The sequence below is a fragment of the Melanaphis sacchari genome, unplaced genomic scaffold (genome assembly GCF_002803265.2).
Source record: "Melanaphis sacchari strain LSU unplaced genomic scaffold, SCAv2.0 Contig49_pilon_pilon, whole genome shotgun sequence".
NCBI lineage: Eukaryota > Metazoa > Arthropoda > Insecta > Hemiptera > Aphididae > Melanaphis > Melanaphis sacchari.
The window spans coordinates 1,019,098-1,045,216 of record NW_020271334.1 but is presented as its reverse complement, the minus strand read 5'-3'; the positions used below and the strand labels follow the sequence as shown (position 1 = coordinate 1,045,216).

Genomic DNA, 26,119 nt, shown 5'->3' with positions numbered 1-26,119 from the left:
CACGAAGGTAGGCAATACATGTTACGTTCGTGAACAGCGGACACGGACACGCGACAACGATTCATACCGGTCAGTCGTCGGGGGTAACGTTTTTAGCAACGTTTTTAGACGACCAATAAATTGACTATTGAGACATCCTTAATTTTATTTTCATTCTGTAAAAACCGGCCAAGTCGATTGCGATTGTCCGCGAAATTTCACCATTAAACTTTAAATTGTTTAACAATAATTCTTATTGAAAATCGCAAATCAAAACTGGACAATAAAACATATCGTTTAACCATAATATAATAATAAATTGGGCTTTACATTATTCTAACCTTACACAAATGCTAAACTGTTTTTGATAACAATTGTTGTGCCGTGATACTACCATGGTAAATAATTGATATATTCTAATAAATCAGATTCAGAAAAGTGTTCAAAGTTCAAAGTGTTGTTGAAATCGCTAACAATTTTCGTCGCGACGAGTTCGGATTGACGAAAAATCTCTCATAATACCAAACCAACGTATTACAGCTGTAGTATTTTAAAATAATCTATCGTACAGAAAATATCATAGATCACATAAATTCTCATAATATTTTGAGAATATAATATCAAACTATATCACGAACTCGTCTACGATTATAATATAGCAATATAACTATTAAAATTCTGTTTGCGGGTAATCTAATAAAATCAATGTTGTCGACAGAAATTAAGAAAAATGTAAATCGCCTCGATTCACGAGCACTCATTGATTTAGTTTTAGAGGGGAGGGGAAAAGTATGTCTAAAAAAAGTCTCAAAATATAAACTAAATAAACGTTTAATCTCGCGTATACCTATCAAGTCGTCAACACGACTTTATATATATATTATTTAAAATCCCTAAGTAATAAAAAAATAATAATTTGTATGCTCTTTAGATAATTAGATAATATCTATAATGGTAATACTATTATAAGATCATATTATTTTTCTAGGGGAGCAAGTATCCCGTCTTTCTTTTCCCCAATAGGCGCTCGTGCCTCAATTCAAGCTTGTAGCAGATAGTGCTTCCTATTTTGTCAAAGTTCAACGTTATGAATCGATTTATACGATTGGAGTCAATGCAGCGCTATTAGGTGGCGATGACGGCTTCCGATCAGGTCAGATCAGGAGGTGAAGCGAGGGGGGGATCGAATTTGATTTAATTGAAACAACATAATAATCACACAAACCTGGTACTGATGTGGTTCTTCGGATACCGCGTTAGTCGGCACTTCGTAGTCGTGATTCTGATTGTTTTCGGCCCCGTTGCCATAATGTTCGTGCAAGTTCTGGTGCAGGTGTTGAACGGTGTCATCGGATATCGTGTAGTATGTCGTCTCGCCCGAGTGTCCATTAAAGGTACTGGGATCGTGGTCACCGGTCACACTCGAAGTGACGGACGCGGGACTTTCGCCGCCGGTACCACCAGAACTAGAAGTTCCGGACGGGCCAGACACGCCACCGGTGGTGGACACGTCCCCGACCTGGAACTCCGATGACGTATCCACCGAGTTGTGGATGGGAGACGCTAGTGAAGACCCGTCCTCGACGGTCGCGTGATAGTTTTTGACCTCGGGGAAACCAGCCGAGTGCACGATGGGCACGTAAATATGCGGGATCAGGTGTAAGTGTATCATGTGGTTATGCTTCTTGGCGATTCCTGCACCAACACCACCAGCGATTCCACCATTCCCAACACTGACGCCATTGCCGTAACCGCCACCGTTGAAGCTAATGCCACCGCTACTGAACCCGCCGTTGTCTAATTCAGAGGATATGTGTTCGGACGACGGTGATTGCGACGACCGCAAGTTATTATCCACGTGGTCATTTATTAAGTTCCGGTAATGAGTGTCTATCTCTTCGTGGAACGATTCGTGTTCAGGAAATTCGCTCTTGAGGATTTCCGATGGTTTGAACAGCGGCCTCCATGGACCTGCGGGAGCAGAAAAAAATACATTTGTACTATTATGATTCGGCAAGATCAAAATTTTAAAATCAAATAAATGGTATTTAGATATTGTTATGTCATACGCGCAGAATATCTCTGTTGTGCATGCTCTGCGAAGTTGTCAAAATCACGTGGTATTAATTTGTTTAAATAGGATATGATTACACTTGGACGAACAATTCTCAAACAAGATATGTTAATTCAGAAATATCGTAATTCGTACAAGGTTTATTATGAAAATACATCACTTATAATGTAGGCACTACAATTAATTGAAATCGGCAATATTAATTCAATATAATTAATCGCGCATACCTAACCTAGTAATCGTACAGCTGATGTACAATACTGCACACGGTAATACGTTCATAAAACTAAATATTCATGTACTGCAATACAATGTTACACGGCAAATCAATCAATATGGCCATGTTATACTGATTAGTAATTATATAATAATATATTCCTATACCTCAGTAAAACAATACGTTTAATCAAAATAGATGCTATGCAATAAATAAAAAATCAACCAGGTGATGTACCTACCCAAGTCGTTACGCAATAACGTTCAAAATTTATGGAAATAACAATATTACTTAAGGAAAAACGTAATAATTCGTAAATATTAAAAGTGCAGTGTTTTCGATAGTATTATGTCTGTTTGATTTCTAAACATTAAATACAACAGTTAATTTTAAGGCTTTTAGTTTAGAGTGAAATTCGATATAATCCACTTCATTACAAATTGAATACAATATATGGTGCCTGCTGGTTAAAGTAACCGACCGCAATGACATTAAATCGTAGGAAAGTTAACGTAAATAATTTCAATCGCGTTTTTAGTTGGATAATCAATGTCTTCTATAGACAATAGTGCAAACGACACGATTCAAGACTTTGAGACAACTGCGAATCGAAACCAACACGTACCTTCTCGGATGAGGTAGGTAGGTATAAGATTTTCGTTCTAAATTGCTGTAGAACGAATCGCCAAACGATCTCCTGTACATGTTATTGGAATCGATAGCAAAAAAAAAAAAAACAATATATTGTTGTATTATTATCTGTATAAACCATACACAGTCTGCTCGGAAAATAATAAATATAATTATGTATTATTAAATAAAAAGAAAATTATTAGGAAACGAGCATAAAATGAAAAAAATAAAAATAAAAAATGACCGGCTACAAAACAAGTCATAGTATTAAGTATAAACTGCAGCATACATTATTATTAAATCATATTTAAAATTTTATTTTTATTATTAACGGTATTTTTAATTCAAGCACATTAACCGGAAATATAGGTAACATTATTATACCATAAAGAGTTTGTAATATACTTGGGCAGTTTAATAAATAGAATTCTGAAAAATTAGATAATTTTCATAAATGTATTTGTGTTGTTTACACTTACTTTATGCCGATCAAATTTTGAGAGTTAAAATTGTAAGTAAAACTTTTTTTGAAAAAAAAAACAAGAGAATAAGGGATGCAACGTAAGTTTCAAGCGTACGTTGTTATTGAGTTAATCAATAATGTATGTGTTAAATTTGAATTCAACGATAAATATATAATAATAATAAATATATATAACATATTATATATTATTTCATGTAAGATATGAAAAATGGTTCTGAGCGAAGACAGTCTGTCAGCCTATACGTATATTGCTAAATATATTTTATGCAATATTTATATTATTACTATTATAATAATTTTTATTTTACTATTAAAGTAATTCGGTAGGTTGAATTGATATTTTCCAAAAACATTGCATTTATCATGTTATTAATGTTTGATTATTATAATATTATACATTAAAATTATAAAGGTATTATAATTATTTGCTTTTGAGTGAATAGTGAATACTTAGTAGATATACTCGTAAATCCAAACCTAGTCTGGCCATAGAGCAGTATGATGAAGTTTATATTATAAATAGGAAATAACATAAAATTTATCAAAATTGAACTGTGTACTTACATAAAATATAATAATATAAAACATATAGGTAAAAGTTTCAAATTTCCATTAAAAATATTTCAGAATTACAAAAAAAATTATCAAAATTGTTGTAATTCGTTTAAATATCTAATATCGTATTACAAATTTGAATTTAAAATATCTATAAGAAAAAAAAAATGTGACAGTATATTTTTTAGAATTTTTTGGCACCAGTGTGATTTATTTATAAATTACGAGGAACTGTGTATTAAATTTTCAAGCTTAAGCTTTAAAATTGAACATTTTATAAATCTTTAACCTTGTACAAAATAATTTGCATATATTTGTGATTTTAATGAATTTTGTAAAAATTTTAACTACAAACGCTCGTTACTATGGGTTATACACAATTTTTATTTTATTTACACTAACTTGTGAGGAACTTATACTTCATTTGATTGGGTAAAAAAAAAATAAAATTTCAAATGTGTTTAAGTAGCTCAAAATAATTTGAAAATTTACCTTAAATAGAAAATCCTAGTATGAACATTTAGTTAAAATGTCAAGTACTTAACTATGGTCATACATTTTTCAACTATAACAAAACCAATTTAATCAAAAATTGGGTTTCATAAAAAATCTCTTTTTTTCTAATTTTTATTTTTCCAAATAGTTAATTAATAAAAGTAATGGACATTTTAAATTTTTACTTTCCAAGAATACTAATAAGATTAATTTTTCAATCACAAAAAAAAAAAAAATAAATTAAAAAATCAAATCATTTTGTCTACTATGTATTTAAAATAACACACACATGTTTCACTGTAAAATCAATAAATTCATTGTTCTACGCAGAATCTAAAATTAGTTAATAATACTAATTAGAATTCAAGTTTTTAATATTTTCGAAATCAATAATAACTGTCAAATGTTTGTTGTATTTTTAGTTTTAGAATTTTTCCGTTTAAATTAACTAATAAATATAATAAATATTATAAATATTTTATCAATATTAGAGTGTAATGTCAATTAATTACTGGTGATTACATAGGTAATAATTAATATTATCATCTCATAGTGATCGCGAACACATTAAACATGTAAAACAAATTTTAAATGAATTATGAATATTATACATGATAAGACGTTTTAAGATATAATATTATTTTTATAATTTTATCTCCCTCATCACCACACACACACACACACATACAAAAACTCCATTAAGTATGCTTAAAAAATATTAATAAAATAAAAATTCAAAAATTAGGTTTTTTAATATAACAGATAATTATACATTACTGTGTAATGTGGTATTTTGTTTTCAAAGGCGAAAATCATATGAAAAACTTTATCTGACGAGACGAAAAATTCTAATTGCGATTTCCCACAAATATCGAGTAGAGCGAGATTATGGCAAAGATTGTAGATCAATATATTAACAAAAAAATAAATTCGATTGAAAACTAAAAAAAAAAACCATAAATAAACCGTGACCGTGACATTGACGTTATAATTCGATGTACGTATATCCACATATTATGTGTCGTTCTTGTTCGGTGGACGCGTGCGTGTGACGTCTTCTTTCATTGTTACCTACCTGTATAATACTTGTACAACGTCAGTCGCATACAATATACGGATAGAGTTATACATATATGTATGTGTGAATGTGATTTTAAATCTCTTCTGGAAGGTCGTCTCGACTAATGTTTACGTGTTTTGTCGTCGAACTTTCGCCAAACGTACAAGTGCAGCGCATATTCACAGGTTAATAGCTGGTACCTCCTATATACAGGGCTCGTGGTACCTTTTATATTATATAAGAGGTACTATGAGTCCATTCTGACAGGGCTCGGGACTTGAAGCATTTGCTTATTTTTATGGATTGACTTAAAATGTAGCAGAGTGGAATGGAAGTGTAGGTATGTCACGTTACAAACAAGTTCAATTATGAAATTTGAAAGTGTTTTTTTTTTACTCTTTTGACCAGTTTTTCTACTTTTTATGGTTTTTTCTTGCTATTTTGTTTACGATAGAATAAAAAATAATAAGGTAAAATGTGTCTCGAAAGTGAAGTTTGATTTTTTTATGATATAAAGATTTATTTATTTTTTTTTTTTTTTGATTTTTTTAGTTGGAAAGTTTTCTTAATCATTTTTTTTTTTTTTTTTGTTATCTTTAATTTTAGTTTTTTTTGCACGTTTCAATTTTTTTTTTTAACCTATTTTTTTTTTTTTTAAAAAAAAAGTTTTTTTTTTTTTTTTTTTTTTATCAAATATTTTTGCTCAAATTTAAGTTTTTTAAATACTTATTTGAGAGTGCTTATTATGATGTTTTTGAGCGCTTATTTTAATGATTTTAAGTGCTACGAGTCCCGAGCTCCGAGTGTATGTAATAAATTAATAAAATACATACACATAATATTGTATGCTCGTATAAACCTCGTATGTCCTGCAGTACCTACGTTTTGCGGTCTGCGGACTTGCGAAAGCAGAACATACGCACATGTACACCCGTGACACGTAAATATTATACACGGTTGTGCGTGTGGGTATAGTGTATGGGAAGTTGACGACGACGGTTATGACGTGACCACGGTCGCGGTAACGCGATATTGCTCGATCGATGTTTTTGACCGTATAATATCCCCGACTATAAATAATAATAATAATAATAATAATAATAGTAATAACAGTAATAATATTATTATATATGGGTGCACTACACGGCCGACACTGCCCTAGCCTGCCAGCTCGCGGTTTATTGCGCGTACGTGTATTTTGCGGTCGCGTTAAATTACTGCAGGTACGTACGCAGGTACCCATCTGTACGTATCACACATATTTTAATATATATTTATGTTTTATAGCCCCAGCTACGAGCCACACGAGGTATAATGCTGTGCGTCTAACCGCCACGACCGCTGTTTGTTTTTCTTTCACTATACGTCCGACGCGCGTATTGTTTACTGCGGCGACACGCTTGCGGTATTTATACGCTATAACTCATAAGTCGTAGGAATAAATATATGAATATAGGTATAAAATACATACGTATAAATAAACTAGGCGACAGGCCGCCGTGGGTCCGTTACGAGTTGTGACCTTACAAGGTACGCTCCACTCGTTCTCATCTGTCGGCGGTTTTACCATGTCATACTGCAGCAGCTGCAGTACCACACACTAATGGTAAGCACCTATGGTGGTACTAAATATAACATTACTCATATACTATAAAATTCCGCGTGTGTCGTCCGCGCAATAATACCTACGTACAGAGTTCCTTTCAAAAATCTGAACAGGAAAATGTTTTCTGGCACAACACCGCGTAGTAGTCGTGTTTTTTACAAACGAGAACTTACCGAACGTCTAAAAACACAATAATTAAATTCTATATAATTTATTATTATTATTATTATTATTTTGTTTTTTTATCGATATCACCACTATAATGTATGAGTATAACGACGACGTGGACGTCGTCGGTATCACGCGATGTTGTTATTGATATTTTATTTTTTTTTCAATGAAGCTGAACGCTTCTTCAATTTCAATTGTTTCAACGAACCTACTAATATACCTACCTAAATACCGCGTAATATGTACAACATGTTCCATCATGGTAGTTTTCCTAAAAAAAAAAACGTTTCCTCCGTTAGGTTAGAATCGGGTCTTAGAATGTGATTTTGGATAATAATTACTACGTATTCTCGGAATTTTTACCATTCTCATAATTCATAATACAATTTGTAAGTACATGCTTTTTTTTGGTTCGCTTTCATTCGAAATATTTATTGTTAGACATTTGAAGTGGCTAATTTTTCAAACTAATTTGTGTAAATATTATAAAAGACGAAATGCCTAATAATAACTGTTAATTATAATATTCAACAAATTAGATTAGTTTTAAACTTTAAACAGGAAGTTGGGAGATAAGTAAGTACCGACCGATAAATAATTTAATAGGATAGGTAAGTATGAAGACAGGCTTGTACGTGATACGCATATTATATATTATATTACCATTTAGACCAGATTAATCCAAGTGAGCGACAAACGCGTGAAACAACATACAAAAATGGAAGTGGTATAAAATTAGAAAAATATTGCTCCCACAAAATTTTAGTAATACGTACAACCGCTTGGAAAATTTGTAATATTTGTAGTTACTATAGACTTATATTACATGTATACATTAACTCTTTAGAAAAAAAATATGCATATCACATACAGTCATAATACGATAGGTAAATAAAATATTAATGTTGACGAGATAATAACAACGTAGTAGATCAACTGTCTCCTATAATTAAGAATAATTTTCGTTATATTTGTATACAGTAAAAAACTCTGTAGGTATGTTGTCAAATTTACTTATTTTTATAACAAATATACACTTATTTTTATCTGTATCTACGATCTGCTTGCAAGTTGCTACATTTTACTATATTTTTTCACATTTAAAACTTCTACAATACTTCATAGAAGCTATGAAAACTTTTTTACCGTAGGTACCTGACCAACTTAATCTAATCTATCCTATTCCTATATATTACGACGAAAAATATATAATATTGTACCTATACTATATCTGTGATAATCTGTAATCTGAAACATATTACGCGCTCTCATTCGGACGTTAAGTACATGTATGTGTCCAATATCAATAGTATCATGTATCCATATAACATCATAATATATTATTATAATTTATATTTTATATGCATCGGTGCATGATACAAATATATAGGTGGGACGATCGACCGAGATCCAATATGCATATTTTACACCTACGCATTAGAAAAAAATAAAAATAAAAATCTCTGCACGCGGATCTATCCATCATACAACAAATAAGGTCGCTATCCGATCCTCAGTATTTTGGGTAAATTATGTCCCCATGGTAAGGTTCAGTTTTATTTTTCATTTGATTTCATATAATAAAAATTAATTAATTATTTATATAAATCGTAACAGTAAGTTGTTCTATTTGATTCTATAAGTATTTATCTATTAGTATCTATAGGTATAGACATTTGATGCTAAATTAAAAAGATATTTTCAAATATTTCCATAAAATGATTTTACTGGGTTATACTAGATATTATTAAACAAATTTAGCAAATTTATTGATCGGATTAATAAAAAAAAAAAAAACTTAAATGGCTAAAGTTATAAAAATGTTTCATAGGTTTAGAAACAACGAAGTCATACCATGTCAAAACAAATAATTTTAATAAAATGTATCTATAAAGGCTATATAAAGTAATAAATAATAATGTATTATGCCCAAAACCGTACAAAAAAAAAAAAATCACTGTTGTAGTAATAAAACCAAAATGATATCTTCATTTTTTATATTCTTGATAAAAGTATCTCTATACATTAGAGACTCAATTAAGATGCTACTTTCTCTGTATAAGTATATAGTTTAAAATACTACATAAATGAGTCGTTTATTTTTCAAATATTCTATTTGTAATCACATAGCTTTTTAATTATTGGTTGATCACTTAAATATGAAGAAGATTGTAAAGAAATTTAATTTTTTCAACACAATTATTATAATATAGTAAGTACAGAAATAATTAAAATATTATTATGGTTGAAAGAAAATTTCTCTAAAACGTGATATTTTTCATAATTCAGTCGTCGTTAAAGAAAAAAGTATGACATTCGTGCAAACTTAAAAAACAATAATTGAAAGTAATATTATAATATTAGCATTATATTAAATATGATTAATCGAGTTGCAATAAAAATAATAAATATTGTAATAATTTTTAAATGTGAACAAAACAAACTTACAGTAGCCTAAGGTTCTCGGTTCATAGGTTTATCGAATATTGACCACTCCATACGAACGTTAAAATATTAATTTCATAAATAATAACATGATAGATAATTTAAATAATCGTTTTAAATTGATAACGGAAAGAAGACCGGAGAACGTTAATAGCCTAGATCTTGGTGCACGTGAGTATATAGTGTAGAAACTGCATAGTTTTGCATTTCCTAATTGGGAACCCGGAACCCGCGGTGTATAACTATGTGAACTTGATGTTCATCAACCAATGAAAATGAATTGTTGTAAGGGATGAAAGCCGTATATACGGTACACAATATTATCGTTTTATATTGAAAGATTTAAAAATGTATAAATTATATGACTTTAAAGCCATGAAATTTAACAATTTACAACATATAAACTGTAATATTATAATCTATATAGACAACAATATTATAGAAATGAAATTACATGTAATAATTACACATGGATTTTTGTTAGGTCCCTAATCTATATGATAATAGGTATTATTGTATATTATATATTCTAACACTGTCATCGTTCCATAAATAATAATTATAAACGACTTTAAATACGCGACTATAGTGACTTTGTGTTAAACTTCCCGATAATGTTATAAACAATATATTTATATGAGGTGATTCACTAAGGATGATGCCTACCTCTTTTGTTTTTTAATAATAAAATTATTCGAAATTTGATTTTTAGAATTTTCAATTACACTTAAAGCACTAATAGTAAAGAATAAATACTTAATTACTATCAACATTTCATAACTAGTAAAAATGATCCAAGTATAAAAAATACTAGATCCAATATTATGTCCTTATTATATACATTTTAATAACTCAGAAACCAATCGTTCAAATTTCAATTTAAATACATCAAAACTTAAAAAAAAATATCTTCCCAACAATTTACAGAAAAAAAAGAAGGATTCTCATTTGAAAAACATAAGTTTATAGCTACAAGACCATTCTTAAATGCTACAAAAAATTTCAAGTATTCGAAATTGTTGTCTTTAAGTATACTTAAAAATTCTAAAAAGCAGATTTTTAAATACTCCATTATTAAAGAAAAAAAGAAATGACCGTTTTTGATGAATCATCCTATAAATGCACAATTTGGAAAATAAATTATCATATTAAATTATAATAACCGATTTTTCTTATTTTTTATGCGTCATAAAAATTAACTGTATAAATTATAATAATAAATAAACTGTATATTAACCAATATAAAATATAAATATCAGTTGCTGTTTACCTTTCATCAGATGCGTACCTATATATTATACAAATATATCTACACTATACAATTAACACTGTATACGCATGCAGGACCTACGTGAACTATTTAGGTACCTTCTATGTAATATTATAATATATTATTGTGGACACGATATTTTCGGAAGTATACTGCATAGATATGTAAAAAAAAAATGATGAAAAAATATTTTGATTAAACACACCGTGTGAAAAGTTTAAAAAATCATTTCGCGTTCCAAAAGAGCTGATTACTCGTTTATAATCATGGTATAAAGCATATAGATTATAGACATAAAGACATAATATATATAATGTATAATATGCAGTACTAAGTTCATAAGTAGGTATTTCCGTCGCACCAACGAAATTATTAGGTTACTCGATAATACTATTATTGAGTATAATTGGTCATCTGCTGAATATAATACAACATGTACACTATATTTTAATGTAAAATATCATATATTATGTGTTTTGATGTCATAGATTCTTTTTTAATCCATCTACTCACAATGTACAGATATGATATGCAATATGCATAATGTATAATGAGAGTTATTTGAACTTTTAAAATTCTGTTTTTATAATGACTCGTATTATTATTATTTATATTTTTTGAAATACCACGACCTTAGGCTCTCACGAAGCTTAAAAGAATTATTTGGTACGAAACAAAAATAATATTTGAAACGATTTTATGAACTACAACACGTCGCAAGACGTAATAATAAATTGATACGGATTAAAAACGAGTTAAAAATATTATTATGGCACAATAAAACGATTCGCTAAATTAAAAACTCTAGATAAGTTTCAACAAAATAGTCAATTGTTTTTCAAGAATTGCAATCATTAAACTGAAATCGTCTAAAACGCGTAAACTCTCATTTTTTCTGTCAAATCCCAATTGCGAATTTGGACGGAACACAAAAAAATATAAGCCTATGAACGGTCTATAATAACAACAATTCCCAAAATCTTATAAATCTTATATAATAAACCTATATATACCTACGATACTTTCAAAATTAATATAAACATTTATATATATATATATATACTTAGCTAAACACTAAATGTTCTTCTGTTATATAATCATAAAAAACTCAATTGTTAACACATTTTACAGTATAGGTATAAGTACATACTATTGTTTTCAATGAATCCTGATTAAATAATATTGACGATTCTAAAATAAAAACTCAAAATTGATAGACAAATTTAATAGCAGTTAAGGTCGTAGATAGTCAATACAACTATTGGAAAATAATTTAGTTAACATTGGTACATGATAAAAATTACGATTATACGTTTAAGATTTGAATGTAATTACTTACTAATGTATTGGAAATACTATTCCGAATGGTTCTCGTCGTTTTACTAGCTATATAATATTTAAATATTCTTTAAACGTTCCGTTAGACATTTATAAAAACCCAATTATTAAGACATTTTAAATATTAATTAAATAAAGTATTTAATAATTTTATAAAATAGTTATCTTTCTTAGTTGTAAAATTAAAGTCTTATAACCTAGCTAGTACCTAAACCACATATTCTAAAAGCCAACTACGTATAGTTATCAAATCGGTATTAAAATCATTGTATAGTCTGTAATTTAGGTACCATAAACACACTGTAAATCAATAAAAAACAATATCCTTCTTAATACAAAATATTAATATTTACAAATTTATTAATATTAGTTCTATAGTTTTATAAAATACACGTTCTTGTATAATAATTTAATTTTAAGTTTGATCCTCCTGTTTCATCCATATTATTATATTTTATACCGAGCAAAGCAATAATTAATAATATAGATATCTATTTTTTTCTTTTTTCTTAAAATTCTCGACACGGTTTAATTTATGGACAGATCTATAGAGAGTAGAGACTGATAGACCGCAACGACGAAACTCATCGGCGTGCGCGGAATCACTTTTTTTTCTAAACGTTTCAATAAGTAACGTATTTACATCACATTAAATTAATCGAACACACCAAGAGCCTCCGAAATAGAAAAAAAGATCCATTCCATCGAAATTATTATAATATATTATATTGTTACAACATTGACTCACTCATCAGCTACTGTTGCACGCGAATATTCGTTGACATCTTTTAAGTGTATAATATTATAAATTATAATATTGTACCCCATTAGTTTGCGTTCCTGAAGCTGCTTACGACTTGTTTTTGTTGATGTTTTTCTTTTTTAAGCTTTAACTTAATTTTCATAGTTTTCATCGCTGCAGTCTGCAACGTTTATCTCGCCGTGTACATTCAGCAATCGACGGCGGTCGATAAATGCGTAACGAAAAAATATTATAACGCATATCAATACATCATATTATAAAAATATAAATGATAAACGCACTTATAAATTTAATACATATATATAGTGTATATACGGTATAATATGTAGTATATAAGTACAAACTTTATGTATATAAGTACGATAGGCGTCGTGTTGTCGACGTGTGTCAATGTATTCACAAAATATTAAACCATATTTTATAGTTGTGTAGTAAATACGCACCACAAACCTGTAACCTCTATAGATTAATTTATAATGTATGTTTGTGTGCATATTAAAAACACATTGATAATATGTATATATACATAAACGTACCTATAAAAAGTACTATATATAGTCGTATTAATATCATGACTGTCATTTCGACGTTGTATTTCACGCGATTCAATTCCGGCGTGTATACCTACTATTATACGACGTTACCCACACGAGTTCCAAAGCCGTTTTTTATTTAACACCAAATACGTTGCACACCGCATTTATTATACAGGCGTTAATGTAATATATGATCGTCGATCTGCAATCTATCCGATCATTATTTTCAGTAGGAAATATCCGTTCGAACCGTACGCTTACTTTTTTTTTACAGACGTTAAAACGCGCATAATATTGCACAAGTGTTCGTCACTTACGATTTATAAACCTATAAAGTCACACTGCGCCGTTTACTCGTTTGTCCGTCGGAATTAACGATTTAGTACTATATGTTTAATAGAAAAAAAAAAACCATTCGGACATCGAAATAACATCACTTTGTGGTACACCATGGTGTACACGCATGCTTTACTACGTGCGCAGACCTAAGCAATTATGTTAGACACAATTTGAGGCAATTAAATGTCTTTCGTCGTCGCCAAATTTCTAATTCGATTCGATATCGTTAATATAAAACTTGTCTATTTCGGGATAATCTAATATCAATTACTCTGGACAGGTCTTTGGAAAAATTCCTCTGTAATAATTTTATTATAACATTCAATGGTTTTATGACTCGAACACATAAGATACACTAAAAGAGACCCGCATTCCATAGAAAAGGAAAAAAAAATAAAAAAATGTCCATTATTATACAAGGTTTGCTATGTTTTAATTTATAAGATCTAGATATGTCTTAATATATATACCAAAATACCTAATTCAAATCTACTTAAACTAATTTCGCTTTTCAAATTTGATTCTGTTCCAGCAGATAATAGAATCTCATCCTATGGGCGCGGCTTGTATGTACAGTATATATACACAATACAATTTTTCTACAAAATACCAATTTTGGTACACATTTATATAGCAATTATTAGGTGTCGTGATACTTTAGTGAAAAAATGATGCAAAGTTCCTCTAGACAATAAGCGCTTTGCCGTTTTAAGCAGGTCAAATCCTCTGCATAATATTATAATGCACCCAATTCGCCGCCGACGCACACGCATCCGTCCCCCGGAGCGACAATCTTACGCGGGTGTCGGTCAGAGTCTCGTCTCAAAATATTCAAAAGAAAACGTTCGTGCAGAATATTATAACCCGTACTATATTATTGGTAGGTTTTCTGGATACACGTCATATTTTACCACCAATTGTCGATAAACTCAAACTTTCACTGTACACGTCCTTTATGAAGGAATAATAATATAATAATATATACGTATAATAATAATTTGTTAGTATCTTAGCATAAATAGGTAAAGGTCAAAATATAATATGTTTTAACTTCTATTTATGTAAATGAGTATAAAATGGGTGTATATACTTTGAACGTTGATGAAAAAATCCATTTACTATGACTCTAGAATAGCGCAACTAGGTATTCGTTTAGTATGTGACCTACCGATCGAAAATCGAATTTAGTATGTGACCTACCTGTATTACTATATTTTATGAATGGAGAGCATATTCTTGTTTAAAAAATATAGGCTATGATCATAAAACAGTAAACCATTCAAAAAATGTTGTTGATCCAACTACTGGAGCTCATACACAAGCAATTGAATGTTCATATTTCATGAGGAGTATTAAAAACTAAAATCATACGAAAAATGCATGGAACTGATACATGGATTGTACTGATATTCTGTAATAATAAAATAACCTAATATTATATAATTTTTAATTTGAATGTTTTTAAATTAATTTTGACTGATATTGAATGTAATCCATAATCTGTAATAATAAAATAACCTAATATTATATAATTTTTAATTTGAATGTTTTTAAATTAATTATCAGCCCGGTAGGTCAGGCATGCAAAACGAACACCTTAACGGTAGGTCACATACTAAACGAATACCCGCAACTATATAGTATTTATATAAAAAAAAAACGCTAACACATGTATATGTATATAATTTAAAATAGTCTAACAAATATCACGTCGAGTGTTACTGCTGGGTAGCTACTCTCCTCATGATTTCAAAGTCAACATGTACTGTTCTGCTCATATGCTTATTGTAACTACTATTACAAATTGTATATATTCAAATAAATGTTAAAAAAAAAAAAAGAATAGCACTGTATAAAGTTGTACGAAACTGCAATGTACGAGTATCAATACCTATTCCAGTAGTCTGCACACGTCTTGACGTTTAATTAACGATATTAATTGATGACGCGCACGGACCGATGGCTGCATTTATCCGTACAATAATATTATCAAGTAAATATTTAAATATATATTACATGCTTATGATTTATTTATATATATATAGTTATAACTAGAAACCATGACATAAGAGTTGAACTTAAAAAAGACTAAGACTTCGATTTAAAAACAGGGTTGACTCCTGATGATGGCATACAATGATTACGCAAAAAATAAAAACACATAAATAAATAGAAAAAATAATCGAAAAATTTAGCATATATTATAATATGAGTATCCCTTAATAATATAGTATTAATATTTTTTTCGTTTTTATTGAAAACAGAAATCAAACAAATATAAGTTTCTCGTCTTTTGTTGATAATAATATTGGATAATATATAATAACAATAATAATAATATTCTTTATAATCTCAAACCCAAATATTGGCAAAGTATAATTGATCCTGTATAAAAACTATTAATTTCTGGACAAATGTTTCATAAAGTGAATTTTGTTTGATGATTGAGAATATATTTTATTTTATTTTTTTTTTTTAAGTTTCTGAAAATTATTCAAAAATAATTGAACAATTTATGTGATTAATTAAATTTAAGCTAAATACTAATATTCTCTGACAAATATTTCAACAATGATTTATTACTATAGTAGTACACATGAAGAATATTTCTTGTGTTTAAAAAAAGTCGTTCTCGCCGACGCCGACGTCTCGGAACACGGATGACTTAATAACATGGATAGTATTACAATTCGTGTAAAAATATTTACTCCAAATGATTATTTCTAACCGGTTTCCACAAGCATTGAAACATAAGGTATGTATTAATTAAACGTACTGATTTTGATTTTTACGATGTGTGATCATCCTATAAAATCGAATCTACACCTTATCACACCATGTTTGTACTCACCCTGTCCATTACAATCACAAATGGCCATTGCATGCGCGTGCTTCCGTCCATGATTATCCTCGCGGATCTGGACTCTAGCACCGTATCCACCACCTTTTGACATAGATATCCGGGATTGCGCTTTTATCCGCATAGTACTGTCATTGTTGTTGTGCATGACCCGTTTTTCGGCCTCGTGATTGGAACATTGCACGCCAGCCACTATCACTGCAGCCAGTACCTGTGTAATAAAAATTCATAAGAAGAGACTTTAACAACCGTCAAAACACATGTCAAAACGCCCACGCCGTAAAACACGTCGTCATTAAATATTAGTTTACATGTTTAATCTTATTTTTAAGCACGTTTTATAAGTTTTCTAAATCTTATTCATTATTAGTTTACATATATTAAATTCTCAGTTTTTTTAGTTTAAATGTTGATTTTTAAATCATTTTTGTCTGTTCGACATCTTTTATATTAAATACAGACATACAGCAAAATATAACAGTAACAACCATAGTTAAGTGTATAACCAAACTAGCCATAAGATATTCACATTTATTTTTCGGTAAAACATAACGACCTATTCAACGCGTTATTGGCCGGTGAAAACGTTTTATTTGACTACTTTGACCCATAGAACCGGTTGATCATTTTGTGAGATCATTAATATTACCTTCCATCTAATAATGACTGTCTTCATTTCCTTAAACATGTTTTCAAACAAATAAATACATTTATTTGTGTATATATTGCTTTTAACTTTTTTTAATAATATAAAAACGAAAATATGGTATAATTATATTTTACTGGTTTTCTATCTCGTTTAAAACAAAAATGATTAAAATGAAAGTATTTTCTGATGATGTACTGACGTATTAATAATTAAAAAATTAATAAAAAAGTTGAATTTTAATAATTGTAGGTATACCTACTCATGATTATATTAATTAAAATCATATGTATGATAAAAAAAAAAAAAAAAAACATTTTAAAAACAATACAATAATACAAATAGTAATTAATAATTTAGTTTAAACAAATTATGATGGCAATAATTTAGAGAGCATATTTTTTTAATTATACGTTATGTAGATTTCCGCGATATCTGAAATGTATTCACATCGCGCATTTATAGAACATAGTAAATCTGTATTACGTATTTATAATATTATATATCTAGGTATAACTGAAATATCGTTTAGCAATTTCATTTAAGATACTATTATCGAATTATGTTTACCACAGAAATGAATTACGCTTAAAGATTGATCTATTGATTTGACGCTTTCACAAAAACGAATTTTCATAATTATTAAATTAGTTTAACATTAACCTAGCATAACTGTGTGGTCGTTACGAAAGTATAGCATTATTCAACATCAATAGATATTTAAAAGTATTCTTAGACATTTAGAATAGGGTATATATTATTAAACTTTAACACAACGGTTTATTATTTAATTTTGAACCAAAGACAAGAATTTAACTCATTCTCGTGCATTACACATTGTAGTTTTTAACTGCTATACTCAGATTATAAATCATAGAATTCTAAATGAGACCAAATTTTCTCGACGAGAAATAGTATACGCAAAACACAAAACACGAACTAGACTATAGAGGCCGGCCGTAGCCGTTCGCTGAGAATAAATTCGATTAGCAACGACACTATATATTATTATATACAACGCATTGGATAAAATTTGCGTCCTTGTAAAAAAAGGATCTCAATTGTAATATAATACCATTGCAGTAGTGGAAGAATATAAAAATGGAAATCACCCAGTAATATCATCGTGCTATTCTAAAATAGATGTCACATTTTACATTCCATTTCATTTGTTGTCTTCGTCTGACCGATTGGTCGACCGACCGACCAAATTTCTATAGTTAACAGTGAGAGTCCCTCAGCAGTGTGTCGGGTTTGACAAATTAATTTTTTCGTGCGATATTGTCTATTTTTATCATTGTCCATCTGTCACAGACGGCATAAACGAAGAACAAGGAAACCGACGAAGATGAGACGACGATGGAAAAAATAGAAAGTGGTACTCAATGATATTTTCACACACACACACACACACACCAGTGCGCGGTATAGCCCCAATAAATAATTAACTATATCTATAACAACATGTAGAATACACACACATATTATATTATACGGATATAATATAATTTACAGACCACGATGGACTTTTCATTGCGGTCCCCGCACCCATTGTCCGCATCCGGTTCTTCTCTAATGATAATAATATTAAATATAAACCCACTAAATATATATATATATATATATTTATATATTTATGTGTGTGTGTGTGTGTATAGGTTCGTCCAAAGCACCCGTTCGTATCCAATTCAATTAACTGTATTTTTTTTTTTGCATGCCACAATGTCACGACGAGGTACAAACATAAATAGTAGCTGACAACTTGTAATCAATTCGAACGATTTTATATTCGTTTTAATGTGCACGTGTGTGTGTGTGTGTATACATTATACATACGTTAAACACTCGCGAAAGGGTTTAATAGAGAGCCAGATGTACGGTTGTTGTTATTATAATTTATAATATGTTATCATTCGGTGTCCAATCAGCTCAATTCTATCTGCTTCTTAATAACACCTCGCTTAACGTATGTCATGTGTATAATAAATATAGTACCTATGTATATTATACAAATCGTTCGTTTTATTGACCCAAAACTATACCTATTTTCGATCTGTCGTTTTATCGCATGTCAACACTGACAGCGAAGTATGAATTTCCATACATAGATTCTTAAAACTTATAACAATCTGTTACACATAACAATATAGAGTCGATAACGTTTGCCCTACATATAACACGTAGGTATAATATCAAATGTCGACAAAAGTGTAATTAATCTGTTATTTAGCTCGTTAAAAAATCTCGACTTTAACACATCACATTCAATTTTTAGTCAACATTTGTAGTTCCGGGTACCTCACTCTCAAAATCTTAAAAAGAGAGCTTTAAAACTTCAGCACCTTCTTTCACAGCCTAATAACCATTTTTTTATATTTACCTCAGAATATACATTTGCGAATATATTTTTGTATACGATCAGAATAAAAATAATAATATTAGTTTGTTACATAATTATCTAATTTTAACATGTACGTAGTGTGATCAACGATAAAAATTAATATACAACGAATGACCTTGAATTTTATTGATTTTTTTTTTACTTATTATTAAAATAATTTTTGAAAAAATCAAATTATTAACCTTATTTTCTAGTGTATGCACAATAAAAAATGTTTCTAATTGTATTCCCCTTCCCTCATTTTTAGTTTCTATTTGAATTAAATTATTTTTTGTAAAACAACTTTGAATTATGAAGTTATTATTTTTTCTTAAAAATTGAATGAATGAGAGTGAGCTAATGTACGATTAATACATGTACATCTTTATTGCATTTTAACAGTCTACCTCTTTACAAATTTAATGTCCACATAAATTGTAGAAAGAATAATTTTCTTTCTATCGACAACTGACGACAACCAGTTAATTTTGAGATAAAAACTATTTAGTACGTCAAAATTGTTTGAAAAATATGTTACTCAATTTTGAAATCAAAAAGAGAGGATTAAGTTAAAATAAAGAACTTCAAGTTCATACATTTAAAATATTTTTATGTTACCATTATCATTGAATATACTGTAAAACCCAAAATAAATCTACACCACCATTATTGAATATGCCGTTAACTGTAAGAAAATTTCACTCTATAGTCTATTAAGCCTATCAAAGTATTTTAAAGTAATTATAATTTTAAAATTTTGTAAAAATAAAATAATGATAATAATAATATATTCTATTCCATTCAAGATTGAATTATTCGGCTGACCAAAACTCGTCTTGTTCTAGTATCTCGCTACAAAAAATTACTGTCTATCAATCACAGAACGCATAGCTATTGCCTGAGGGTCAGACAATGACCAGTAGCTCAGTCTGCGTTCAATCTTTAATAGAACAGACTGTTGTAAAAAAAAAATTGTACGGGTGTTTAGTAATAATATTAAATTTATCAAACTAATTATAATGAACCGTCAAATAAAATAAGTTGTGAATAATGAAATTCGTTTTTTATTTTCTATATAGATAGATTTTAATACGTAATGTCCACATCACTATATTAATACCCAAATAACTGAATACGTTAGGTATCTATTTTGTAAAATTTTATCAATAATATTATTGTTTTGATACGTGAAATAGAGAAACCGCGGTTCCATTTCGATGCTTGGATGCAATCATTATCCATTTCACGAAACAGATAATAATGCATTGTGGATATGAAATATTACACTTGTACATTTAAAATTATTGGAAACATTTTCAAAATTATTCAAATTTATGACCGACGATTTGATAATGATAAATGATGATACTTATTTGAAAGAAATTTAAATTAATTTTTTTACTTTATATTTTTTAAATAAGCGGATTCTCTATAGTATACGATAACTAGTATACGGTCTAGACACCAGGTCCTATTTGGTGAAAAAATTGTATTATATTTACCAACGGTGGAATTTTTACTCGTACGTTTGTTCAATAATAAATAATAATTAATGTTTTATCGTCTTCTTTTACTTATTACACCCCTCCCGTAAGATAATAGACATTTTTACGTGTGTAAATAGTTTGGATGCTAGTGAAAGTAATTTAGATCATATTTTATATTTTATAATTCATTCACGTCTGTATATGTGTGTTAATAATATTGTATTATGTATTTTTCACTACGCGAAAAACGGTACTACAAATTTCGCTGATTACTACTGTTACTATTATTATTGTTATTATTATTATGTACCTATCATTATTATAAACTGTATATTTACGTGGTAACGTGCAATATGAAATAATTTCTACAAAACAAACAAAAAATAAAACTGACGTATTAACACTATAGACTATAGTACAGAACAATACAATATAAGTATAAATACATGTGACTGTTACTGAACGACTAAACATAATATATTATACTAGGTATGTAGACATAGTAAATTGGTATACATAAACATCGTGATATATTATTTTTTACAATATATTATATTGAATTGTATTTTTTTTTTTATAATGTAAGCTTATTATTTTTTTATTATTATTTCTTAGTTAATATTTTTAAAATATTATTTTTAATTTTTTTAAATTTATTAAATAGCAACAACATCGCTATAATTCATATCTAGTTTTTTTTGGTTTACCTAGTATATTAATAAATATTTTACTGTTTGATTTTGTGTTTATAATTTCATTTTATTTTTGTTTGCCAATATAAGCATACATATTAAACATTTTGAATGTCTAAATCGTTTATTTTAAATATTTTTTGAATTATTTTAAATTCCTATTATTCCTTTAAAATTATACCAATTAATTTTTAATATGTTCAGTAATCACATTCAACAGTGTGTTTTTATTTTTAAAAGTTAATGTACTTTTTACCTTGGTCAATTTTTGTAAACAAAATTAAAACAAATAACTAAATTAAGTTAAATTTTACGAAGTTTTAAAATTACCTATATATTCTTTAACTCATTCTACAACACTACAATTAAAAATATAGAAATACCCATGATAAAAAATAACATAAAATCAGATATTTTTTGCAAACATGTAACTAGTGATAAACTGATAAAAATACAAAAAGAATATACTGATATAATAAGTAGGTACTTAAATAAGTTTAAAGTTAATATATTGTTTATATTTAATTGGTCAATCAATATCATATAGAATACATAATAGTTCCTGTACGCTATAACAAATAGCTAGTCACAGTCGTGAATCGTAACGGAGCATGAATTCATGCTGCATAAAACGTAAAACAGACGAAGAAAACAAAGTAACTATATAGCTCGTATCCCCTTCATAAACATTTAAATATTGATGTACTTACATTGTTTCAATGTATTGTTTTACAAGTAAAAAATGTTCTTTTCATATTCCCCGACTCTTATCATGATAATAATCTAAACTAAATTTTCTATTCCTCAAAAAAATTTTATCTTAAATTCTAGTTTTTATACATTTTTATTTTCAAAGTATATCTAGATAATTTTTTCCGCTACTTATATGATAGGTAGGTACGATACCTATACGTCATAGCATATCATTGGGTACCTAAGCCCAGAACAAATTCATAATTTCATCACTATAGTGTTACATAGAGTTTAATATTATGATGAAATATAATATTGTGTACGTTTATTCAAATAATAGAGTTTGGCATTTTGGCGCTTGTCTATTTTGCATTAAAATATTTTACTGCTGCTAAATACGTTTAATGGCCAACGATAAGCGTGAAATTATTAAGTGTCTAAGCTCGTTATTAATTGATAACTATTCAGTATCCACAGTCACTATTTATATAGTACAATTTTTTACTTTTATATTATTTATATTAATAAAAAAAAAATTTCCCCTGCACTTATAATAAACCAACGACAAATGAGGTAATGCATACCCAACATTATGTATCTATATTATATACAGCTTTTGTACTCCATAATTAATTAATAACAGAAAGTCACCAGATATGTTTAAAATATGAATAAGCTTTTTTATTATCACGTTTAAAAAATATATTAAATACGAAATTTATAATATTATGTTATTTAAAAATGTAATTTCATGCAAATAATTATTTTTAAGAGACTCGTGACCATTTTATCCTTAAATTTAGTAGATCTACTCGGAAACATAAATAATGCTATTATGTATACACTAAATAAGTGTAAAAAATGAATTAAATATTAAAAGTACATCCAAATTATTAACAAATAATAAAGAATTGTAAACTTTAAATTACAAATTGAATAACTTTTTAGATTTTAAACTTCCATCGGTGTACTTAATTCGTGTTCACGAATTTAATTTTATTAGCAGCTAAGTAATATAATATATTATAAAATATAATTACTCGAATTTTTTTTAAAATAATATCCCTTTGCACGAAAAAGTTCCAAATACGCCATCGCTTACGTGATTTCGTGGATAGAAAGCCAATACGCGAAATCATTATCATGTACGAATGAATAACAATTATTATTGTTATTTTTGGAAGACAGTGCAAGACGTATGGATCGAAACAATATTATGTTTGTATCGGTATATACGCTGTATGCGTGTATAACACAATAGAATTTTAAATATATATAATAATGTCGTTTTATTTGTAGATACTATACTATTATGTACTTATTAATTTACGTTCGACTTTCTATTTCAATCGGAGTTAGAATGACGACTATGTAGAATAATGGAATTGTATACGTATTTATTCTGTGTTGATATTATTTTATCTGTTTCCGGTACACAATATACATATGTATCATAATAATATGCTAGCTGTGGGTGTATAAAATCGCGTTTTTGTTTTCCCCGAAACTATCAAACTTTATTCAGTCAATTCAAAGTATAAAATATATCATATTATGATGAAAGTATATTATGTGACGTCAATTATACCACATGCGGACAGACCGAAATAGGTATCCAACCTTTTAGTGTACCGCGCGTATAGAATAATATTATTATAATTAATATTATACAGTATTCAAATGTAATACTCGATCGAATCACGAAGGTATTAATGTTTAATACGCGTATCTCTTAACGCTGCAGTATACATACTAGCTACCGGGCTTACAATATAATATTATATATACCTACATCGGTTTCGTTCCGATAAATTTTCCTGTACCAAACGTCCATCACAATAGCCGCGCTCAGAACTATGATTGCAGTCTCGGAAGAGGATGTTATAATACAATCTACGTGCCTACATATTATTATATATACAACGCGCGTGGAACCATAAATACAATAATAGAATATAAACAATATAACAGATATGTATATATCATGTGCATCAACAAAATATTCGTGTGTTGTGTGTACGGATGTGTGCAGTACGCGTGGCCGAATAAAGAAGAGCGACTCTCAAAATCGTGTCGGTGTATAATCTCTAGATGGTAATAATAATAATAATGCACAGGTACGAAATTTCGTATTGTAAATTTGTGCTACATTGTGTAAATCCGTATAAATGCAAAACTATTTCACCTAAAGCGATTTTTCACGTGTTCTACACGTCCTATAAGACATATGCATAAACGTTTTCTAAGAGCTAAAAGTGTTTTAACATAAATATATAAAATCAATAATTATTATTACTATCATTACGTCTATCGCCCAAACGTCCGCGTTTAGTTTCAAGCGTCGAATAAAAGCGCATATTTTTTGTCGAGAATATTATCTTGTCCAACATTGCCGATGCTTTAAATACTGAAGAAATACGTTAGAAGTAACGCTTATATAAAAAAAAATTTCCTTGAATAATTTCGTGATTTTCATATAAATCAATGAAAAACAGATACACACACGTAATTATATAACTATTGTTTTCATAATTCCTCTCAGAATCTGGAATACTTAGGTATATGTATGAAATTAAATCCTATTTTAAAATTCGATCATAATATTATAGCACTATCAAAATTATATATTCGTTTTACGTGTATTTTTTAAGTGTCAATAAAACATTATAAATATTAAAATATATTCATAATAATTTTCGTATCATAATCTGTGAGTACTATACTACGTATGTACAAGGTATTTTGTAAAAAATGCAATTTTTAATTTTGCTATAAATTAACTTTATTTTATAAGAAATACATTATAAATGATATATATTATATTATTTCTCTACGAGTTGAGGATTAAGTGTGAAACATAATATTGAGCGTATAATCCTCTTCTCATCTCTCGGCACACGGTGACTCTGTTAATGCAATTATTAATCAAATTTTCACCGAATTGCTATTTAAATTCAGTGATAACTTATTGCATTTTTTGCTTAAGATTCAATGAAGTTCACAACTTGTCTGCATAAAACAATGATTTAATGAAACACCTAAGGAATAAGTCCCATTGAGTAAATCACACCTTAGTAGCCACTGTTGGTCGCCACAGAAGGAAACGAATCAATTAGTCAATTTTTTTAAGGAACAGAAGTGTGACAGGGAGCATTGTTTTACTGGAACCACATTTCTTAGTATCCATGTCATTCAGAAAAGGCTAAGGAAAATTGAAAATCATGTTTCAATAACATTTCCGTTCACTGTTTCTGCATTTCCATGTTCATCTTCAAAATTTTTCAACTGAAAAAATGTTAACCCTCACCTGTCAAAATCTACACCAAATGGTTACTCACTGCAGATACATTTGTTTCTCCTTGATTGCCCTTGGGTTAAGCTTAACTTTTTCTTTTG

The 26,119-nt window shown here is 28.6% G+C and overlaps 1 protein-coding gene across 2 annotated transcripts in view; it reads right to left on the bottom strand.

Moving 5' to 3' along the window:
- LOC112598665 overlaps positions 1-26,119 on the bottom strand; it is a 41,743-nt gene that overhangs the window by 2,315 nt on the left and 13,309 nt on the right. For both annotated transcript variants that reach the window (XM_025345194.1, XM_025345193.1), the window contains exons 4-5: positions 16,817-17,036; positions 1,205-1,950 (exon numbers count right to left, since the gene is read on the bottom strand). In XM_025345194.1, the coding sequence (XP_025200979.1) occupies positions 1,205-1,950; positions 16,817-17,036 (966 nt within the window). The remainder of the gene's footprint in view (positions 1-1,204; positions 1,951-16,816; positions 17,037-26,119) is intronic.